This window comes from Musa acuminata, chromosome BXJ1-4 (genome assembly GCF_036884655.1).
Source record: "Musa acuminata AAA Group cultivar baxijiao chromosome BXJ1-4, Cavendish_Baxijiao_AAA, whole genome shotgun sequence".
Taxonomy (NCBI): domain Eukaryota; kingdom Viridiplantae; phylum Streptophyta; class Magnoliopsida; order Zingiberales; family Musaceae; genus Musa; species Musa acuminata.
Window position 1 is genome coordinate 897,466 of NC_088330.1, and position 22,508 is coordinate 919,973.

General features: G+C 37.3%; 1 protein-coding gene across 9 annotated transcripts; it reads right to left on the minus strand.

Moving 5' to 3' along the window:
• Positions 1-1,512: 1,512 nt before the first annotated feature.
• LOC135585897 (DNA ligase 6-like) lies at positions 1,513-21,549 on the minus strand. 9 transcript variants are annotated; one of them, XM_065154552.1, is made up of 20 exons: positions 19,145-21,545; positions 18,926-19,043; positions 18,761-18,842; positions 17,971-18,073; positions 17,800-17,887; positions 15,329-15,431; positions 14,496-14,624; positions 12,359-12,406; positions 11,210-11,307; positions 11,068-11,133; positions 6,706-6,865; positions 6,509-6,616; positions 4,701-4,750; positions 4,426-4,460; positions 4,241-4,302; positions 3,848-4,009; positions 3,655-3,743; positions 3,442-3,541; positions 2,001-2,118; positions 1,513-1,925 (listed from the first exon to the last, which is right to left on the minus strand). In XM_065154552.1, exons 1-20 carry the CDS (start codon positions 21,498-21,500, stop codon positions 1,735-1,737), a joined length of 4,266 nt encoding a protein of 1,421 aa, XP_065010624.1. In that variant the 5' UTR covers positions 21,501-21,545; the 3' UTR covers positions 1,513-1,734. The 9 variants fall into 9 exon arrangements, 6 of the variants coding, with proteins under 6 accessions (XP_065010624.1, XP_065010620.1, XP_065010640.1 ...); XM_065154548.1 differs by having other exon boundaries at positions 17,800-17,896; positions 19,145-21,542; XR_010497246.1 differs by having other exon boundaries at positions 1,895-1,925; positions 2,001-2,137; positions 17,800-17,896; positions 19,145-21,549.
• Between the last annotated feature and the right edge of the window lie 959 nt (positions 21,550-22,508).

Genomic DNA, 22,508 nt, shown 5'->3' on the forward strand with positions numbered 1-22,508 from the left:
ATGTTAAATGTCGAGGAAACCAACGGAACCCAAAGTTCTCTTTCTTTCCCGACTGCAAGCAGCTGTTGTCACGATCTCCAGGTTGAATTCCCTTCTCCAAGAAAGCAGTCCTGTTGATTGCTTGTTCTTAGCAATCCCAACGGCAACAGATAAGCAACCCCAACATCATCAACAGCACGATGCAAAAGCTGAACTCGATCTCCGTCAGTAGCAAACCTGTACTTAGCTGGGCGCCGCATCCTTCACCTGGATCCCCCTCAGGTACCCTACCAACTCCCGTGTGCAGTCCTTCACACAGCTCGCCATATCAGTGATAGGATATTCACGATCCTATCACGTGTAATCCATCCGGTTTGACTTGACATGTCAGGAACTTAGTTGGAATTATCTAAGTCGTGAGGTACCCTCGTAGCAAAGTCACAAACTTAGCTGAAGTTGCCTAAGTGATGAGGCACCCTTGCTTCAACTCCTCGGACTTAGCAGGAATTACTTAAGTCATGAGGCGCCCTTGTGACATATGCGTCTGCAAAGGTTTACCCTAGTTGCATATGCGTCTGCAAAGGTTCAGCATAGTTGTAATCGTGTACAAGTCCTGAAAGACCTGTAAAAATAGAAAATTGATTAGATTGAAAACGAACGACGGACAAGTCCCAACGTCTTGCGAAGAGGGAAGCTTTATAAACAGTTCAGTAAACACCTTAAGTGCAAGAGAGGAAAGAGGAAGGAGAAAACAATGACTTTAGAAGGTAGAACGAATAGTTGTAAGTCTACAAACAACTGCTCACTTGGTGCCGGGTACGAAGGCAAGTTTCCGTCAAATTAATGTGCGAATTTATGAAGATTATTCAACGCCTGACAATATATCGAAGCCCCATCCAGCCCTGTGCCACCTGTTCAGAGTGCTGAGATGGCTGACATTTTGCATGCAATTGTGATGTGCAAAAAACAAGTTGTGACACACGAAAACAAAACTATTTTTGGACAATTTAGCTTGGCATAACGAGTGATCGCATTACAACACTGCAAATTATCGTTGCTTACATTTTCTAAGCAAAAATACATAAAACCAAGACAAAACATATTACCATGTCTTTGTACAAGCATGTAAAAACGACAAATGATTCATTGAACGAAATTATTGTGGATGCACACCGACCGTTTGTGACAGGACAACCATCGCCTCATGAAAACACTTGTACAGCCATGAGGCGCTCACCATGCTAAAACCACTCGCAAAGAGAATTACTGCAGCCGCCACGAACATGACGAAGCCAATCAGGAAACCACACCAGGCTGGTCAAGATGATGATGGGGACAAAGATGAGGGTGAGAAAGCCGACGACATGGAGGTGGACCATTGAGAAAGCCGAAGCTGTTTAGGAATCTGATGTCTAAGTTTCTTCAGAGCGTCAAAAGTCTGATGGCAAACACATCTAATGTGATTAGATCCTGAACTGAGAAACTGCATGCTCATGCAAAACACATCACACGCGGAAAAGGCCATAGTGAAGGTGCAGCAAAAAAAAACACTTTACAACATTTATATCTCATTTACATAGGTTCATGAAAAGAAAAATTCACAGTAATATCATCAATTATAAATGGAAATCAAAGAAGGCCGGGTGCTCATATTGCTTACAGAATTAACTGAGAGGCAAAGCTATTTACACAACTAAATGCTCAGATCATCACCATGCTGTACAAAATACAAGCTGCATGATCTTCCGAAGATCCCTAATCTTCCTTGAACACCTCCATCTTTCTCGTTTGAGCCTTGTACATGCAGGCGATATCAGCTGCAGTGCTGCAGTCTTCGGATTTCCTGTCCGACAAAGAACGTATGTATCTTGGAAGTCTCACTGAGATACCTCGAGAAGGGTGGACTAAGCCAACAGCAGCATGGTGAACTGGTGAGATTGTGAGGTCTGCCAAATATTTTTCGATTGTCATCAGAACATACAACTCCATAAAGTTCTATAGACCTCGAAGTACAGACATACCCGCGCCTCGTATTTCCCACACAAGCTCAGGGGGAAACCATAGATCAGGTGACTCGTCTGTTCGATAGTAAGATGGCTTCTTGAGCAATAATCTTTCGCCAGAAAAGAATTCCTTCATCTGTAAGTCAGTTAGGAGACTGACATACAGTCAACATCAATTACCAAAGTATCAAACAAATAGGATCATCAGAAATGGTCCCATTAGATATCTCGTACATGTTTCATCACCAGATGACTTAGCATGTAACCCTAGGTTTTTACTCAAAAAGTTATTTGGACATCTTCTACTTGTCTGGACTAGAAACAATGTGGATCCAATAAAATATATTACAGTAACATGAAAGTCAAACCTTGCAAACCACATCTAGACCTATTGTTGGGAAAAATAGGTCATGTCCAACAGTCTCATGAAATAAGATTAGTTTTGTGCATAATGCAAGTCTAATGTTAGTATAAAAAGATTAATATGCAATGATACAATTAAAGGACAGTGAAAAATGCTGCCAAGGCAACAGTGGCGGCGCAACAGTTCTATTTAGCAATTGTAAAAGGCCCTGGCATCTCTTGTATGACATCAGATGAAACATGCGACTTTGAGAACTTGACATTCATATCAAATACGGTGCACACAATCATAATCTATATGAATCAAATGATAGCATATATATGAGATTTTCATAATAAGGGTCTCAAGGACACAAAGCAATTGGGAAAAACACAAAAACCAAGAACATGGAGACACTCCAATGTGATTGAATCTAAAAAAATGCACAAAAAACTCATTAACAGTGGACATAGGAACTCATATATGCAACCTATACATAGGAAGGAGAAGCTTAGTTCATTAATACATCTTTGCTTAGTCCATATTTGTTTAAGGTGGATGCTAATGAGATGATTCAAAGTACTTATTTTTCACTTTAGACCTGTGTTTCTCCTTATCTGCAATTAAGCACCATAAATTGTTTTCCAAATGACCAAATAATTCAAGAAATGCATTTAGTACAGTATTCATGAAAGCCAAATATGAGGAAATCTCAGCTAACATAGGATGTTCAAATGTATGCAAGGAACAAAATCAAGTGACCCCCACTTAATTAAAAGAGTAAAAGACAATCAAAGATCTTTTATCTCAACACAAAATAAGCTCCGGCATACTTGCATGTCTGCCATCACAAGTGATCCAGTAAACTACAGATTCATTATAATTTTTAGTAGAAAAGCTAGCTCTATCAACAGGTGTGCAAAAGTAATGGAAAGATAGACTTTGAACATTTGAAATGTTTAAATCATACCGACACTGATCTGAATATGTCGAATCAAATTTCAAAGTGCTATTTCGTGTTGGAATAGGTTAGCCATAGGAACAGACGGTAAGCTGACCAAAATACCAACAAGATTGGTTGTCTATATTTCTATGATTGAGCATTTGGACAAATACCTCTAAATAGAAGGAATCCGAAAAACCAGACATAACACGGCAGATACTTTGATATTCTTCAGCATCAGGATTGTAGCATGCCATAAGGAAAGGACTGTACCTGAATTATGATATTAAAAAAGGATACATAATTATCCTCCTGCGAATTGGTGAAATATCATATATTGTTGCAACAAATTAACAAAATAGACATAAAAGCTCTACAATTCATACCATCCAGCTTTTCTACCATTTCCATACCAAGCACCAATAGGAACAAGGTCAAAACTGTCGCCTAATCCTTCAATATAATCACGTTTTACCTGTAGCAGTTGGTAGAAGGTCCATAGATAAAAAAAAAGGGCAAAACAGATATATCTCCTATTCCTATATTTAAAACCCATGACTCAGAATATAATTTAAATACCTTTAACCATGCCTCACTACGTTTTGATGCAGAATATCCAGCATCAATATCCAAAGTCTTCACCATTATTCCTTCACAAGAAGATTTACATGCATCTTTGAAAAATAAGTTTATTCTAGACAATGTGTTTTGATTATTCGGACATGCTTCATCTGCTTCCACCTATAAAATGGCAGCATTAGAGATAAATGTGTAACAATAGTTAGTGACTCAGCCTGATCGAAGAAGAATAAACAAAAAAATGTTGTCTAAAAGAGGACTAACAGAGGGAACAGCAGAAACTATATGCATATGTCTATACATGTAAGCATTCTGGGAGATACATGTATACAGATTTGTGAAAGTAGAGAATGGAGAAAGTGAAAAAAAATAAGGAAAGGTGGGATATTTTACAGTCATTTCCTTAGCAAACTCCAAGTAACCCATCTTTTCCTTATAAAACAAATCCTTCACATCTGTTATGTTGCAATTCAGACAGAAAATTAGAGTGACTTAATATGAAATAATATGTGATTTCATATGTTCTTAAGGACATGGTAGATGTAAGAGAGAGAGATGTAGACTAAAATGACACATACACTTCCTCCTTTGACGAAGTGGAAAATCCAACAACCTGGAAAACAGAAAATAACTTAAAGACCTGATGCTGAAATTAATAATATCATGCTTCAGAATTCAAATAAACAATGACTAAATACTTAAAGAAATATTCATCAATGCAAGTTGTTGGTGCTAAGCAACTATAGCAATAAAATATACAAATGGCAGTATTTGCTAGGTCCTAGCTACCTGTGGAGTTGTTAATCTTGAAAGGTTTAAGAGAATTTAAATCTGCTGGAAGGTTGGGAAGTACCGTTCTCCATTGCAAAACATGATATCAAAGATGAACACGCAAATATCAACCTGTAAAACCATGTCTAATGTAGGAGAATGAGGACAATGATTCAAACTCCAAAAAGCATTAATAACAGAAAATTCATATGTAATTCTCAGTTAACAATCTTCATCTAATGATGGAGAATATATAATTTAGGTTGCAACAGTCACCAGCAAAAAATAACATAATGGGTTTACAAATTGGTACTCGTCAGCACATAATCAAATGTACAGTACAAGAGGTACCTACAAAAATCATGGCAACCAATGCAGAAGGTGCATGAATATCTTAAAAAAGGACTAATTAAATAACCACCATGAATATCTCAAAATCTCTAAAAGCAAAAAAAGATCCATTATATTTCATCACTTGATAGTAGACATTATATTCCACTGAATGACAACACAAGACTTTAGAGTCAGCAACACAAGTATTTCAAATCTAGACCTACATCTAATAAAAAATGCAAAAGCAAGGTTTCCCATCTGGTGCCAGTCCTGGCCTGGACTGGTATGTATCGACAAACCCAAAAAACCTTAAAAAATACCTGAAAATTCAAAAACCATATTTTAAGCCTTTTAATTATAATTTAATGCAATTTCAATTAAATTTCAATAAGAATAAGAGTAAAATTAAGAATTAGATATCAAATTTATTTTCGTTGTAGAACTAGAGGTCAAAGGGATCAATCTTTGGCTCCTTTAATTGAAGAGATCTTCCACCAAATGACATGTTTGATCGCTTTAATCCCTCCAAAGAACCTCTAATCACCAATGAGAAAGAGAGGGGAGTTGTGTGAGTGAGTAAAAGAGGGGAGTGAGGAATGATTTAGAGAGTAGAACCAGCCCCAAAAGGGGATCCAACGATCAAATTGACCGTCAGACCAAGTTTAATCTCAGCCATTCATTTGGTACGATTGAGATCCAACCGTTACTGACCAAAACATTTTGGTAACGACCATGCTTCAACAGTATTGCCAGAGATTTGAGAAGTATCTGGCGGTACACCCTGCCTGCTATATGTCATCTGATACGGGATGGTCCACATGTCAATCACTGGGTGGATTGGTATGTACCACATGTGCCATACCATATCAGGTGAAATTGCATTCCTTGAGCAAAATTATCCAGAAAATAGAATCAGTTTACTGTTCATGTATAGTATTCACAATAGCATATTATTTATACAAGTACATTCAATATTTGAGATTTTAGTGCATCTTTGGCACCTAATGTCATCATACAGTGGATATGCCTTTTCTTTACTCCTAATCATACAGTTACTTTCTCTTCTAGTTTCTCTTTTTGTCAATTGATCCTGGTAATCACAGTGTAAGAGTATGGTGTAGGAGAGATATAGCAGACTAGGTATAAGTTGAACAAAGTTTCAAGTCATGTTAAATTGGAATTTTCTATTCCAAAATATTCTTTTGATAATTTATATCATTAATTTGTTTTAGGAAGCATTTAGTTTGACATTTATTAGTATAAGATTATAAGTACTTATGTATCAGAAAATTCTAGAAGCCTTTCTAGATGTACTATTGTAGATTACAGGTTTTCTAAAGAGGAAAACTCATCTCACATGTTTGACTAGTATAGTAAAAGTGTAGGTATAAAAAATCTAAGAGGAATAATGACCCTATTAAAATTGGTGCCGATGAATTTAACAATGAATAGTTGGAATTAAAATTAAGGCACATAATCATAGAAACAAATTAAGCATAATCCAGCATCCTAAACAAAGTGAAAAAAAAGAGAACAAAGAAGAAACAAATTACATACTCTGATGTTATCAATTTTTATTGAGGAATCTTTATTTCCTCTCTCCCGTGAAGATAGTTCTTGAAAAGACATGAGTTTCCCACCATTCTTTCTATCCACAGCAACAACCTGCAGAAATAATCTTTACAACTAAGAATCTGTGTAACAATAAAATAATATATTTCTGTAGTAAAAAGGTTTTTGGTTGTAAAAATTACCTCTGCATCCAATATAAAAGTAGAAACTTCATGTTTACATGATTCTTTAATGGTATTTATTAAATCCGGGAATCTAGACGTTGTTTCCTTCATTTGTCGGGAAAAAACTCGTATAGATCCGTCAGCTGCTCTGTGAATTTGAGCCCTTTGACCATCATATCTGAAATTAAAAGTTATTCATCAATAAATTCTTCTATTCCTTAATCAGGTCAAAAAAGCAAAAGATACTAAGATTGTTAAAAGGGGAAATCTCCTAACAAATAAGGCTTTTTTGGTAATATCCAAGTGATGGAGAACCATCGAGCTTTACAAAGGATTCAAAAAAGTTTATTCAGGACAAAGTAATCAACGAAAAGTTATCAATTAGTTGGCCTAGAAATTCTAAGAGTTGTGTTGAAAATTAAAAAGTTTTTTGGTCTTTGTAGAGACTCTTCTTGTATTAAGTGCACTCATTTACTATTCAAGTATTCTAGAAGTCACATTTTGGATTTCTAAAAGGCATACTAATTCCTTAGGAGATTATACTTGGGAATCATTGTCTTTATTGACTATACTAAGGCTCCTAAACCCCTATAAATAATGGAGTTTGTCAATGGATGACTTACTTTATATTTAAATGAAAAGAATCGCATTTTCTCTGGTCTCTTACTCTCCTCTCTTATCTCACACTTCTCTTTCTTTCTAGTTTCCTACTTTGTTCTACATTAGTTTGGTCTCAGAGCTCATCAAGAAACCTGTCCTATACCTCATTGGGCCCCAACTAGTAGCTTCAATCAACAGTGACGTCACTCACAAATCCTTGCATCTCCAATGTCAACCCCTTGCGTGTGGAGTTGGATTTTGGGGCGACTATTCCTACGAAATTGGTGGACCACATAGCTCTCAATGCTAGGTAAATTTTTGAAAACTTTACTAATATTTTTTTGATCGAAAAGAAAATTCATATATCTTATTAGATCATGGTTTTCATCGCTTCTCCCCTCGTTTTCTCCTTTTTTTTTATATTTCTCACCCTCTCTCCCCCCTTTAGCTACAAATATAGTACAACTAAAATTTGAACCCTTGAAAGTTATCCCAAAATACCAAAACAAAAAGTACAAAAAAAAGTAAACTATTTGAAACATTGCATTTCTACCTTGTACATCGCAACAATTAACAACCTCATTACCAAAAAGTAATTTGTTGATAGCATTAGAATCATGACTCGATGAGGTGAAAACCCAATCAATCTTGATGAATCCCTAAAGGGACCCTTAGGACCAAACTAGCAGATCATGACACAATGTTGAATCAATTATGTGAACAAATGACCAAAGTCCTAAGAGTTTTCCAACACATTGAAAAATGACCCATGAATGAGGAGGTTGATGAGCCGATTAGGTAACATATCCATTCTCCACAATTCATAGCTTCAAATCAAGGAATTTTACCTACTCCCGAAGCCTACTCAAGTGACCAAAACAAACTAGAAATTGAAAATGCTTATGTTAATGTTGTCCTCATTATTTTCTCTACTGCTAGCAATTCCAATGAATGGAAGAGGACAAGTATCTTTCATATTTTTATCCGAAGTAGAAAAAGAACTTGCAAATTGGGTATTGATGGGGTAGCACTATAAACGTAGTCTCAAAATCTGCTATCAAAAGACTAAACCTTAAGGCAAAGTCATATCCGATCCCATTCAAAGTAGCCTAGGTTGACAAGACCACTCTACCCGTGGCCGAGAGATGTTTGGTACCAATCAAAATGGCCGATTACTAGAATAATATTTACTATGACGTCCTACCAATGGACGTTGCTTCTTTTAGGTCGGCCTTGGTAGTATGACCTTGATGTTACCAATCATAGGAGAGAAAACACATATGCCTTCGATATAAAGGCAAAAACATTACCCTATGACCAACAAAACTATCAGAAAATGACAAAACAAGAACTCCCAAGTCTCTTCCACAAGTCCCAACCACCAAAGGATACTTACTGGATCCTAAATCTTTTGAAATAAAGAGCCTAAACAACAAATTTTGTGTGACCATCATTGCTAGAGAGATTCCTAGTCCTTGCACTATTCCTAACCTAACTATTGAGGCTAAATCTTTATTAGATAAATTTTCTGATGTCATACCCTCGGAATTACCTAGTGAGCTGCCACCCTGACGAGAAATCCAGCATGCCATTGACCTCCCAAGATCGCAACTCCCTAATCTCCCATATTATAGAATGAATCCTAAGGAGTGAGTCAAGTTAAACAAACAAGTTGAAAAACTTTTGGCTAAAGGCTTTGTATGAGATGGTCTTAATCCTTGCGCTATTCCTGTCTTGTAAACCCCTAAGAAAGATGGGTCGTGGAGGATTTGTGGATAGCCGAGCAATTAACAAAATAACAATCAAATATCCCTTCCTGATTCCTTGACTTGAGGATATGCTAGACCTTCTCACTAGTTCTAATTGGTTTTCGAAACTTGACTTGAGAAGCGGATACCACCAAATTCCTATTAAACCGGGTGACAAATGGAAAATAGCATTCAAAACTCAAGATGGCCTATACGAATGACTAGTCATGCCCTTTGGTTTATCCAATGCCCCAAGCACTTTCATGTGCTTCATGAACCAAGTTTTACAACCCTACATAGGTAAATTTGTTATAGTCTACTTTGATGACATCTTGATCTTAGACCAAAGAGAATCATTTAAAACATCTTCAACAGGTCCTTACTACCCTTTGAGTTGCTAAGCTCTATGTTAATATAAAAAAGTGTTCATTCATACAAACTCATGTCCTATTCCTAGGCTTCATCATTTCTGCCCAAGGTGTTACCACTAATCCAGAAAATATCTACATCATTTTAGAATGGCTTGAGTCTAAAACCCTTTCTGAGGTTCAAAGTTTCCATGGATTAATCTCTTTCTATAAGAGATTCATTAGAGGGTTTAGTTCTATCATGGCACCTATCACTGATTGTCTAAAGAAAGAGGAGTTTTCGTGGGCCTTGGCTGCTACTAAAGCCTTTGTTGACATTAAAACAAAAATGACCATTGCTCCCATTCTTAGGCATGCTGACTTTAGTAAACCCTTTGAGGCTACTTATGATACCTCTAGTATCAGCATAGGAGGAATTTTTAGTCAAGAGGGTCAACCTATCGTCTTTTTTACTGAGAAACTCAATGATGCAAAAACAATATTAATCTATCTACGACAAAGAATTCTATGCGCTTGTGCAATGTCTTAGGTATTGACGATATTACCTTTTGCCACAAGACTTTGTCTTGTTGTCTGACCACCAAGCCTTAAGGTACTTAAATGCCCAAAAGAAGTTAAATGCTAAACATGCCAAATGGGTTGAGTTTCTCAACGAATACACTTTTGTAATTAAGCATTGTTCTGACACTTAAAATAAAATTGTTGATGCCCTTAGTAGAATTGTTGATACACTTAAAATAAAAATACGCTGGGCGCTTCGGGCGAGCGCCTGGGTTAACTAAGGCGACTGAACCAGGATTTTAGGTCTGGTTCGGTCTCTGATGGTTAGTTGGTTCAATCGAACCAACTAAAATCGATATAAGTGAGAACCCAACCCTAACCCTAGCCGCTGCTGCTCCCGATCCCGATCTCGATCTCGCTGCTCGTCGCTGTCGCTGCTCGCAAACGCTGCCTCTGTCGCCGCTCGCGCCTCCCGCTGCCGCTCCTGCTCCCACTGCCGCTGCTCGCCGCTATCGCCGCTCGCGCCTCCCACTGCTCGTTGCTCACCGCTGTCGCCGCTCGCCACTGCCGCTGCCGCTTCCTCTTTTCTCAGTCAGCAGGCTTAGCACCCCTTTACACTTCCTTTTAACAGTATACGTATACTGTATACTGTTAATATTATTAAGTTTATTTAAAATAATTAATTTTCAATACTGTTAATAGATTAATAATATATTATTTTGATTTTAATACTGTTAATTTTTATTTATTTGAAATTATTGCTAGGTTTCTTAATAATGTTAATTTTATATCTTAGATTTTCTTAATTTAATAGCATATTTTTATTTAAAAATTTAAATAATTATATTTATTAATTATATTATATATTTTTATATTTTAGCGCCTCGCTACGCTCGGGCGAGCGCCTGGGTGAGCCTCGGGCGTTTTTGGACCTTGACGCCTTTTGGCGCCTAGCGCTTTTTAAATCACTGCATTGCAAGTAAACAAGTGTTCTAAATTTGAAGCCCTTACACCTAACTTTAGCATTTGAAATGTGCTAGGAAAGACTTCATTTATATTATCACTGTACTATCCGTCATCCAATATCTTGTGCCACAAATTTTATCACTGAAATGTTAAATTACTTAAGAAGACAAGAACAGGCTTATCACATGACAACATACTTATATTCACAGGTGAAAGCTCTACCCTCAAACAATTTCAGCACTTGCATAGCACCATTGGTAATTCTGCCAAATATTAAACAAAACCATTTAGGCAAATGTGAAGAAAAGAAATATGAGAAGGACAAAGTAATGGATTTACCTGGCAAGCATAGGTGGAATAGGTGTGCCAGGTGTCATTTGCAGTGAAGCTGCAGAAAAATCTATGCCTTTGCTCAAAAGAGAAGGAATAAGCAAATCCTGTTTGACCAACAGAAAAGGTGAAATGTTGATGCACAAGCGAGGATCTAACATCTGTAAGCTTGCAATGAACACCTTAAATAAATTTTATATACAACAAAAAAATTTCCCAATTTCAGCTGGTTGAGACTTGAGAGTACTTGCACCATATTTTTTGGTCCTGTGCCTCTATTAATCCAAATTGCAAAGAGGACAAATGCCAAGGGGCATCACAGAATAACACATTTACCTTATTATTTCATTACATTCCTTTTCTGAACTTCAACTTGGCTTATAGAGAGTGATAGGCAGCCTACCCGGTTTCAGCCAATTTAGACAAAAAACAGACTATCCAAACCAAAGTAAGATAATTTTGGAATATTTCAATGACTCAGAAAAAACATGCTTCATTGATACAAAACTACAGGATGCTCCAAAGATCCAACAGGAGCATATTCAAGAAACCACAAGATGAGCAACCTCCAAGTTTCATGGACGACTCCATATTTGATAAGTAGTAAACAGGAAATAAACAAATCCTACAAAACAAAAAAGGAAATGAATGACAAGTTCCATGAAAAAAATAACACTGACCAACTTCCTCCAAAAGAAAAACACCTTTGTAGACAGAGGCAACCATAAGACCTTGGTTTTGTAGTGGCAGATCAGTTCATGGTTCTAACCAAATGGTCACTCACTTGAAACTTTTGCTTCTTGGATATGAAATCTAAGGTTTTGCTTCTATGGTGGAGTATCATTTACTTTTAACGATGTCTTTTATATCATATGAATGAGCAACAAAGTCGAATACCAACATATAGTTTAAGGACATCTGTTTCTTGTTTTCTTATTTTATAAAAAATCATCTAACTGTTGCTCCTGCACTGTGGTTACCAGTAATTGAGCATAATTTGAGATACAGTCTTAATCTACCGACTAGTTGGAGCCCATGCTATTGCTCAGTAGAGCTACTTAAGCCAATGCCATTCTATAGCATGCAATGTATATGTTGCTGAAATGAGGAAAATAAATTTACCAACAAAAACAATTAATCAATAGTCAAAGAGATTACCAAATTCGGAAGCACATTGTATGCCTCAGCAACTGCTGCAGAAATACCCTGAAAAAAAAAAGGTCATCACCTTGAAATTTGCCCTTATACACAAGATTTGCTGTACCGTGACATACCAATATATACCGGTTTGATAGGGGACCGATATAAGTGGTACATTGGTACACTCTCATGTACCGTGTGTTGGTATACTCAATATGGCTCAATACAGTTCGGTACATACCATACCAATAGTAGATCGGTACACCGGTATGGACCGGTAAGGCGATTCATAATTATGCATTCAGTGATAACCATGGCTAAATAGCAATTTCCAAATACTGACAAAAGCAAACAGTAATCCAACCATCAAATATCTTTCTCATATCAGAAAACGCTGTTAAATAATTATAAGAAGTAGAAGAACTGAATATAATTTGATTAATACCAATCATAGTAACAACGTTCACGAATTGTTATTTCGTGTAGGACCATATCATTACCATTTTGGCAATGTGGAATAGTTCCGGAATTAGCCTGGGAATGTCAACATCATTCACATGACTCAACACAAGCATATTGATAGGACGGCGCATGCCGACCTGTGCAGACATGTGTTTAGCAGCAAAGCAGTTCCACTAGGCCATTAAATTTGTTTTAAGCAAATGAAGAAACATGTGCATGTTAGTAACAAAGACAACTAGCAAAAGTGGCAATTAAATGATACCAAAAGTTTAGTTATAGTGGCTATTGACTAACAGCACATGTGAAATCCAAGGTTTCAAATTTCCACCATATCGATCAATATGGACCAGTATTCACTAGTTCAACCAAGCACTGGTATAGAAACATATAGTTTGATACCAATATAATATAATTCACTTTTGAATTATTTTATTCAATGATGTTAGGAGGTAATAGTCTGGTATACTGGTACCATATAGGTCCAGTAGATCACAGAAACCAGTATCAGATCCAGATTTAATACATAGTAAATCAATCAAAGATAAGTTAAATCTGCATTAAATTAGGCAAATATCACCTTTTAACCATTAGCTATTTTAAGCATCATAAGAAGCCAGCTGTGGATACAAATATTTCTTAGCCACATTCATGACCAATTTGAAATCATAAAAATAATCAAGGAATAGATAATAAGATGCATATACAACCAATGGTGTTTGCTCAAAAACATATGCCTCAGTAATGTAGTAATATTGTGATGAGCATCTCTAGCAGACATGCACATTCACAAATCACAGAGTGTCTCGAGACAGGCACATAACATGCATGTCTTTCACATGGCACATGTCCAATATTATATTATACAATATCTCCAGTGATTCTACAAAAAAACCTTTATTGTGGCAGAGCACACATGGAGACCAACATGGTTGTGAAAATATGATATTCAAGCATACATACAAGTATAAGTGTTCAAATTGAACCCCATGAGCCCCAAATGTCCTTTAGGATGAGATTCTGGATTGTATGTGGACCCTGATAAATCATCATTTAAGTGGGAGAGATTAATAACCCACAAAAATGGTAGGCCATAGAATGAGATAGTACATAAGTCACTAACCACTCCCAAAAGGCAGCTTCTCAATAATTCTTGAAAATAAAACCCATATGATTTCACACATGTTATGATGGTAGGCTTTCCACGTGGAAAACCCACGGAAGTTTCAAGACTATATTTGGGACATCAGCCAAACTCTAGTGGAAGATAACGCGATCAATAAATAATTCCACATTAGGACTTCACAGCAGAGAACTTAGAAATGGGAAAGCATAAACCTGCTAGCAAAAGTCAATAGTGTCAGCATACAATTCTGACAATATTGACACAATTTTAATTCTATTTTATAGGAACTTTGATTCATTATTCTTTTAAACTAACAACTATAAATTCCCACCTAAAGTATAGAGAAGACAATGCTAATATTGTGCTTTAATCCCTATTTAAGAACTAATTCATATTCCATAAAATCCATTCCAAAAATATAGTAGTGTTTGTCTGTGCAGATGATATAAAGTTTACACTTTACAATACTAGATTTCTATAACAAACTGTGAAGCTAGAACAAAAAACATATATATTCAAAAGCTTGAAAAAAATTCAAAGCTAGGCTTCTGAAGAGACAAAAGATCAAACCTGAAGCTGCAATCTAGTGGTCTCAGAAATTCCCACACATTGTAAGGGGGAGTGACTGTTCAGAACCACTGCTTGTGCTAGTGCTGGCAAAATGGTCTTCATCATGGCTCCAATACGCAGATTACGAACCTGTACAAGCAAATAAAAGTGAGAAGTAGGACAAAAGGAGGAAAAGGAGAAAAGAGAAAACATAAAAGAGAGAAGAAAACAGACGTGAAAAACTCGATTTTTCATATGAATGTTTCATAGTTGACAGAGATAAAAGTTCCATAATAATCATTTAACACGGTGATTTCAAATGGCCAGTCAGAAGCTACATGAAAACTTCTGTTTCTAAATACTTCCATGTGCCATTAGTACATTATATGATAAAATGTTGCTTTTTAAAGATATTTAAAAAATTATACAATCTAAGTTCTATGACATTCCCTTCAAACCTGATTGATTAATCTCAAGCTAGTAGGAAACGCCAAGGTTCAAAACAATCAGACCGGTACCTACTGACCAGTATTTTATCAGTCGGATCAGGAATCCATACTAGTTTTTAATTTTTTTTTAATCTGAATATTTGTTGAAAGCTGCCAAAAGCTGTTGGCTGTCAACAGCCCTACTGTCCTTTTCCTTCTCCTCTCCTCTTCTCTTCTCTCCCACTTTCCCTTTATTACATGTTGACCAGTAAGCCGGCATACCCTATGCCAGTACACAGGCATGTACCAAAACTGTGCAGACCAGTATGAATTAAAAAATGAAACTTGAAACCTTGAGAAACATGCAAGTTAGATAAACAAATATTATGAAACATACAACTAGAAAAACAAAGATAACAATCTCACCAAGGTTCTGACAAGAAATTTTATTTCCATTTCTCTACAAGAACGCATGAGATTTACAATAAGGTTTTTCCTCCGGACAGCACTTCCAGTACCTGTGATCATACTAATCAAGGCAGGAACAAACATGGAAATTATTCAGTTGCTGTTTTGGAAGTAAACCTAATATATATGGATACAAAATTAAAAATGTAAGTTAAAATGCATCCAAAGATTACAATATCACAAAAGCAATAAAAAAAAGTTTCTAATTTTAATTTGTGAACCAGTAGAGATGGAAAATCAATAGACCACAAATTTTGACCCAACAGTTCTCAATCATCAGATGTAAGAGGCAAAAGTTTTCAGTACCAAAACTTCTGATCACAACTTCAAACTTGAATAGTTGCACTATGAACTTAAGTTTAAGATAAGGGACAAAAGGTAAAAATGACTATTAATAATTGAAGTGACAATATGATGTACTAGGTGAAAAATTAACAGCCATGGAGCCAGTAAATATGATCAAAATAAGCAATTTAACCACTCTTAAAAGGTACGTTCCTGAATAATTTCAAGGTAAGTAGTCTATCAAATCCACCCAAGGAGGGCCTTGAAAATTTAGGTAGTACGGGTAAGCCATTCTTTTATCCAAGTATTGCACAAGTGATCTTTGCAATAGAAGTAATCATGAATATCAACTCAATAGCCTACTATACCAGGCTCCTGCAAGTGCAGGATATTGAATAGTCAATGTACATAGCCTACACCTGCATGTAAAAAGACTACTTCTATCTCCAATGCTGATCAGCCAAGAAGAAAAGGAACAACCTCACCATGATGACAAGCCTTGCCCTCAAAAGCAAAACCACCAAAAAATAACTTAAGCAAGGATTTACAGACAAAACCATACAGCACCAGTACATGGTACACTGACCATACTGAGCCATACAAGTTCAACAATTGAGTACTATTTGTTAGAGACAAATATTCAAAACCTTCATTTAAATGTAAATAGAATATATACTGGTATGATAACAGTTTTGATATTTGATTGAACTGATATGTTACCAAAATATCTAGCATACCCACTTACAACATTCAGTATCACTTAAAAATGGAGTATAAAGCAGTATGAAACTATATTCCTGTTATGGTGTTTTAAACCATAGTAAATAGTTCATATTGTATTTTGGTCCCTGTTTGGTTTAAGTCCATCGAGGGCTTGATCTCATAAACCTAAACATCTATTTAGTCTCTTCTATTGTGACTGCATCAAATCCTTTAGCATACTTATGCTAGATCTAAATACTGGGTTATATATGAATATTGTATAACACAAAAATGTTCAAGCAAAGAACATATGGTAACTAAGTCTAATATTAATTTCTTTCATGGTTATGAGTGAAACCAACTTTTTGAAGTTTCAGTGATTTTTACTAAACTTGGATATGAACGAACAACTTAGTCTTCAAAATTTCTCTAGTGTTGTTAGCTTACCCTCTAGATCGTCATAATCTCCATGTTACGTTCTTGATGCTTCAAAATTCTCACGGGCATCAAGACAAATGGCATGCATTCACAGGTGTTGAATTCCAAAAGTTCCTCTATAACTTAATCATTGATCTGTTTAAACAGGATTTGTTAAACAGTTGAGTTCAGGTCAAACAACAGATAATCATGGTCTACCTATAATTTTAACTTTCACTTATCCTAGCCAGGCCATAAATATTTCACCAAGTCATACTTAGACTATTCAAGTGGCACTGATGAATTTGACTTGCATTTATTACCAACCAACATTTCATTCATGCTGGATTACCAACAAAAGAATGATAAATAGCTAAGTTTTGCCATAGATGATCACAAATAAATGGTGTTAATATGAAGTCATGTTCAGAAAAGGTAACCCAAAAAGTTGAACATATAATGATTGTTATCACCAAAATGTACTAAATCTTACAGATTAAAACACTTTTGCATACTATGAGGAGGATGCTTTTGTCTCCTTCCTTCAGGGACTTAGCTATGAATCCTAAGCACATATTTACCTGTACTTTGACTTCAGGGACTTAGCTTTTGTCGGGCGGTACGTACCGGTCCGACAGGCCAGCGGTACACGGACCGCCCTGTACCGTACCGAGCACTGTAGCACTGTAGCAGTGCTACAGTGCTCGGTACACCCAGGTGTACCGAGCGGTATACCGTACCATACCGGTACCGAGCCCAGGTCGAAACGCTGGTACGGTACGATACGGCAGACCTTGCTTTGACCACAGAAAGACCTGGCAATGGCCAGTAATATAGCCAAAGAAATATCTAGAATATTTCCAGAAAGACACACATAAAAATGCAAGTAAATACAAATGTTATCAAAATTAAATAGTGGCAAAAGATTTATCCATTGGAAAGATTATTATAACTGAAAACAAAAAGCTTTCCTGAGCTACGAAGGTCAGATCAGCAAACTGAAATTGAATTCACCAGACTGATACCTGATCTCTCGAAGCATACAAAATAAATGATGAATTGAAAGTGTACGAGGAGCAGCAAGTAAAGACTGAGTTTGCCGGATTTCTTGTGCTACATCACCTTTAAAATATTCCATCAATCAATACAGCAAAAGATCATAAGTTGATAATACCAATATATAGCAATGATCTTACCAAGATCACCTAATGTGTTGTACATTTCTTTGATTCTGGACCTGTTCATGCCACAAGCCTCTTCCAGTGCAGTTACAACCAAACTTCCACCAACATTCAGTTCCTAGGTTCATAAATTTATACTCCATTACTTGTTAAAGGCAGCAACAAGAATGAAACAATACAGCATATAGAAATTTACAAGTCATGAACATCAATAAACAGATAATATTTAACAATGACATCAGTGTTGAAACTTATTTCATATTCAAATGTTTTAAATTGATATAAGAAGGGAAAACAATTCTTGTCAAAATTTGAATAAAATTTTGGAAAGTTGTAAAGGACGGCTTTGGCTGCCCTTCAACATCTTCACAACAAATTCAGGAGACAGATTTCTATCTTCCATCTACAATTAGTAGAAACAATTTGCCTCGAAATTCACCGTATATATCCAATACATTTGCATCTTTAGTAATCAGTACATCATGTTGCTTTTTGTATGGTTGTTCCAACGAATAAACAAGGAAAACACCTTCCATCTTTATATCCACTTGTTTAAGCTTGAGGCCCACTCCGAACCGAACGTGTGCATGGTAGCATAAAATGCACCACACCATCTCTCCGTGGTCATATAAATGCCCTAAATAGAACCTTTGTACTGTCAATCAATCATAAAACTACCTAAATTGCTTGCCATTCTAGAACAGTTAAAGGAAATATAGAGTACAAAATGAGGATATCTTTTTTTACAAGAAAACCATTCGTCCAAGTAGTCCAAAAAATACTAGGCCCTAGAATAAAAACTCACCATGTTTTCATGGTCAGCAGCAATCTTGTTTGTGCACAGATATAAAGCAGGCAGCACATCATCAGGAGACAAAGCAAGCAAGCTGCAAGAAATAAGTTAGTAGCCCACCAAATGCTTGAACACTGGTTCATTCCAAGACCGACCGAGAGGAAATATCAAGTGCACCTTCTGAACATATTACTCAGCATAGATGTGGTCTTTATCTTGCCTCTTACTTGTTCCACTAAATCAAAAGTCAGTGCCAGGTGCAAGTAGGGAGCAGGTTCTCCAGCTTTCCAGCATGCTGAAATAAAATTGCGACACTTGTCATGTAGTTATGCATGCCACCAGATGCAATATAAAGATGGCTCCCAACTGACTTCATTAAGAAAATGCAATACAAACCATGCTCAATTGGAGAATATTTTTCAATAGGTAATGATACATTAGCTGGAGTTTTGTCTTCTCTTGAACTTCCCTGTAGATACAATGTTGGCAAGCTTATTTTGTCTTCAGAAGAATTGCTTACCTTTTTGGTACACTTATTTACAAGAACACCTGAGACAACAACTTCCGAGAGTAAATTCCCCTCATTCTCTAATATATTACTGGAACCACTATAATACATATCAACTGCTACGTCAATATTTCCTCTAACCTTCTCCAGCAATAAGGCAGCAGATTTTCTTGGCATGCCATTATTTATGATCTGGAGAAACTGATCCAACTCTTCTTTATATGTTTCAATAGTAATCTGCTGATTAGAAGTAACAGCACAAGTATCACTGGAAGAAGCACCCGATGCAACTCTTCTGAAAAAATTTGTGATGGTAGATTGTTTGCCTCCACTTGATTCTAGATTTGAGCAACCTTTTGCTTTCTTTTTTTTCTTGTTTCCACCACCTAAACCCCTTTTTTTGGCCAGAGATGGAGTAAGCAAGCGTAAATTTTGGTTGGTTGACTGTTTCACTTGATCAAGGAAATTCTTTCTACCAGATTCAGGGGCTTCGCCGACAGACTTCAAAGGAAGCAACGGCTCGAGGTTAGTGTTAATGTTTTTACAAGAGCTAGCAATAGAAATGTTACCAGCATTTGCTTCCTTATAGAATTCTGTTTCATGCTCAAAAAATTCTGAAACTGCACTAACAAGATCCCCATTTGACCTTTTCAGCAGATCTAGAACTTGATCCTGTTTCACCCAAGACGGCAAGCAATCTTGAAGGTCCTCAACTACTCCTTCCATTTCTTCATCATTCACCATATGCAGATCCTGTGAATCAGATTGCTGGCATGACCTTATTGATGTTGCAGTTGGATTGTCCATCATGTCCACATCCTCTTGCTGGTTTCTGTTACCTGTCATGTCATTCCCAGCACTTGTATCAGCACCCTCTGACTTCCGACGGAAAGCCATAAGAAAATCATGCTTGTTTGCTGTCTCATCAACCAGCCCTGCAAAATGCTTCCTCATGGCTAAAGCATGCTTGCTGTCTAGCTTTTCAACATCCATTCCCACAGTTGGGATGACCCGTTTTGGCCTCAAGAACCTCACGTATTCTCTTAATTCATTATAGTTTGAATGTTCGCTGTATGGAACTAGATGAATCTCGAGTAGATCTTTAACTCTCACTGCAAATCCATCCCTCTTTGTCTCGTTCAGCCACCCTGTTGAAATGAAACCCACCGCCTTGTTGTATCCTCTCTCAGCCATGATCTCCTTCATCTTCGCAAAATTAGGCCTGAAGTAAGGCCAAGTCTCACCCAACACATTCCAACCAATCACGTGGATGTCACTGGCTGAAGCATCCTCCGTAAAAACGCCTGAACCAGCAAACCCCAGAACAGACAAAACCTGCATCTTCCTGTTATCCACTTGCAGTAGGCAACCACACCGACGAGAAATCTCAAGCAAAATCTTCTCTTTCCCGATGACATAAGTTGCGATCAAGAAGAGAACCGATTCACCTGATCCCTCATTTTGTTCCTTAAATCTTTTGACTGTGTTGACAATGTATTCCACTGACTCCTCTTGTGAGGGGAAGACAAATTTGGGGTTGCAATACGTTGTGTCAAGGAAAACAGCATCCGCGCCAACAAACTCGCATAAAACAGGGTCCAATCTCATCTGTTCATGGAAACGGAAATCACCTGTGTGGATAAACCTCTCCGGTCGCTGCCCTTCGCAGACACGGGTCCTGAAAAGGAACTGGACAGCGCCGGGGCAGTGATTGGCGTCGACGGCGGCCACCTCCCATCCGTCGATCTCCGTGAACTCGCCTAAGGACAGGGAGACGACGAAGAAAGGCGACACATTGAGGATCTCGACGAGGAGGCGAGCGGTGGTGGCGGAGCAAAAGATAAGGCCTTTGCACCAGGCACTGCCGAGGCCGGCGTAGTGGTCGGAGTGGAAGTGGGTGAGCAAGTAGGAGACGGAGAAGTCACCGGCGGAGCGGAAGCCGTCGACGACGAAACGGGTCCGGGGGATTAGCTTGGAGAGCGGGAAGTCAGAGGGGACCGGAGGGAGCTGGGAGCCATCGGAGAGGAGGCGGAAGGCGAGGGGAGGGGAGGGTGGAGGGGAAGGGAGAGCGGCGGAAAAGGAGCGGTAGGAGGAGAGGAAGAGGGAGGATGTGGAGAAAGGAGGAGGGGGAGTGGCCATGGGATCATTCGTGGAAGAGGGTTCAAGAAGGAAACACGCGAAAGATTTGAAGACTTGAATAAAGCGAAGGATGAGAAGGCTTATATATTCGAGCTCTATTTGCATATCAACCCTTGAATTCCTGTCTTGCCTTGATATTAATTTATATCATCTGCTGCTATGCTGCTGCTTCCTTCTCTGCTCTAAAACCACATCGAATAAACTACATGTCTATAATAAAAAATAAGCCAACGCTGGGAATGATACAATCCTTCTATATATCTAAAGCTGCTCTAAAATCACATTGAATCGCTGCATGTCTGTTGTCTATATGAATAAATAAGCCAACACTGGGAATGATACGATCCCTCTATATATCTAATGCATGTCAAATTTCTTGGATCACACATCTGATTCAGAAAGACCCAAAGTTGTCTGAGAATGTAACCCAACAGCAAAAATGTGTTGTAAAGCAAATAGTATTTTAAAGCAAACACTGTTTACCGATAGTTTCTCCATATCAAACCTGTTTGGTGAACTCTCACAGTGAATTGACGAGTTAGTAGCGACCTTGATGCTTTTAAACCTGCTGAACATCAATATAATGATGCAATTGCTGAACATCAATATATAGACAATCCCTCTATATATCTATCAATTAGACGAAAAAAATACACAGAAACATATTGTTTCAATGAGATAGATATAGTGTCATATGGTTGCGAAGAATTAATTAGATCTCAACACGGCAAAGAGAAAAGGCACTCGTTAAGTGTAGCATAAATGAACGGTGTGTACAACAAGTCCACCGGACATATGCTTCCGGTTAACAAAACTTAGAATTGTTTTATAGCTCAAAACAGTTGAGATTGCACCACTCGGAATGGTGTTTATCAATTCCATGTATGACATCCTTTCCCAAAAGAACATTAATTATGTAGCAACCGATTTTAACTTGTTTCAAAGACATTACCATTCCATAACAAATAGGACAGACAAGAAATGCATAGAGCAAGTGAAGATGACTCAACAATGACGGTCAAAACTCCTGTACACAGCATACCATCGGAAAACATGAAAATTGGGATATCAAGAATGGATTATTATCATGTTGAGCTTATTTCTCTTACACAA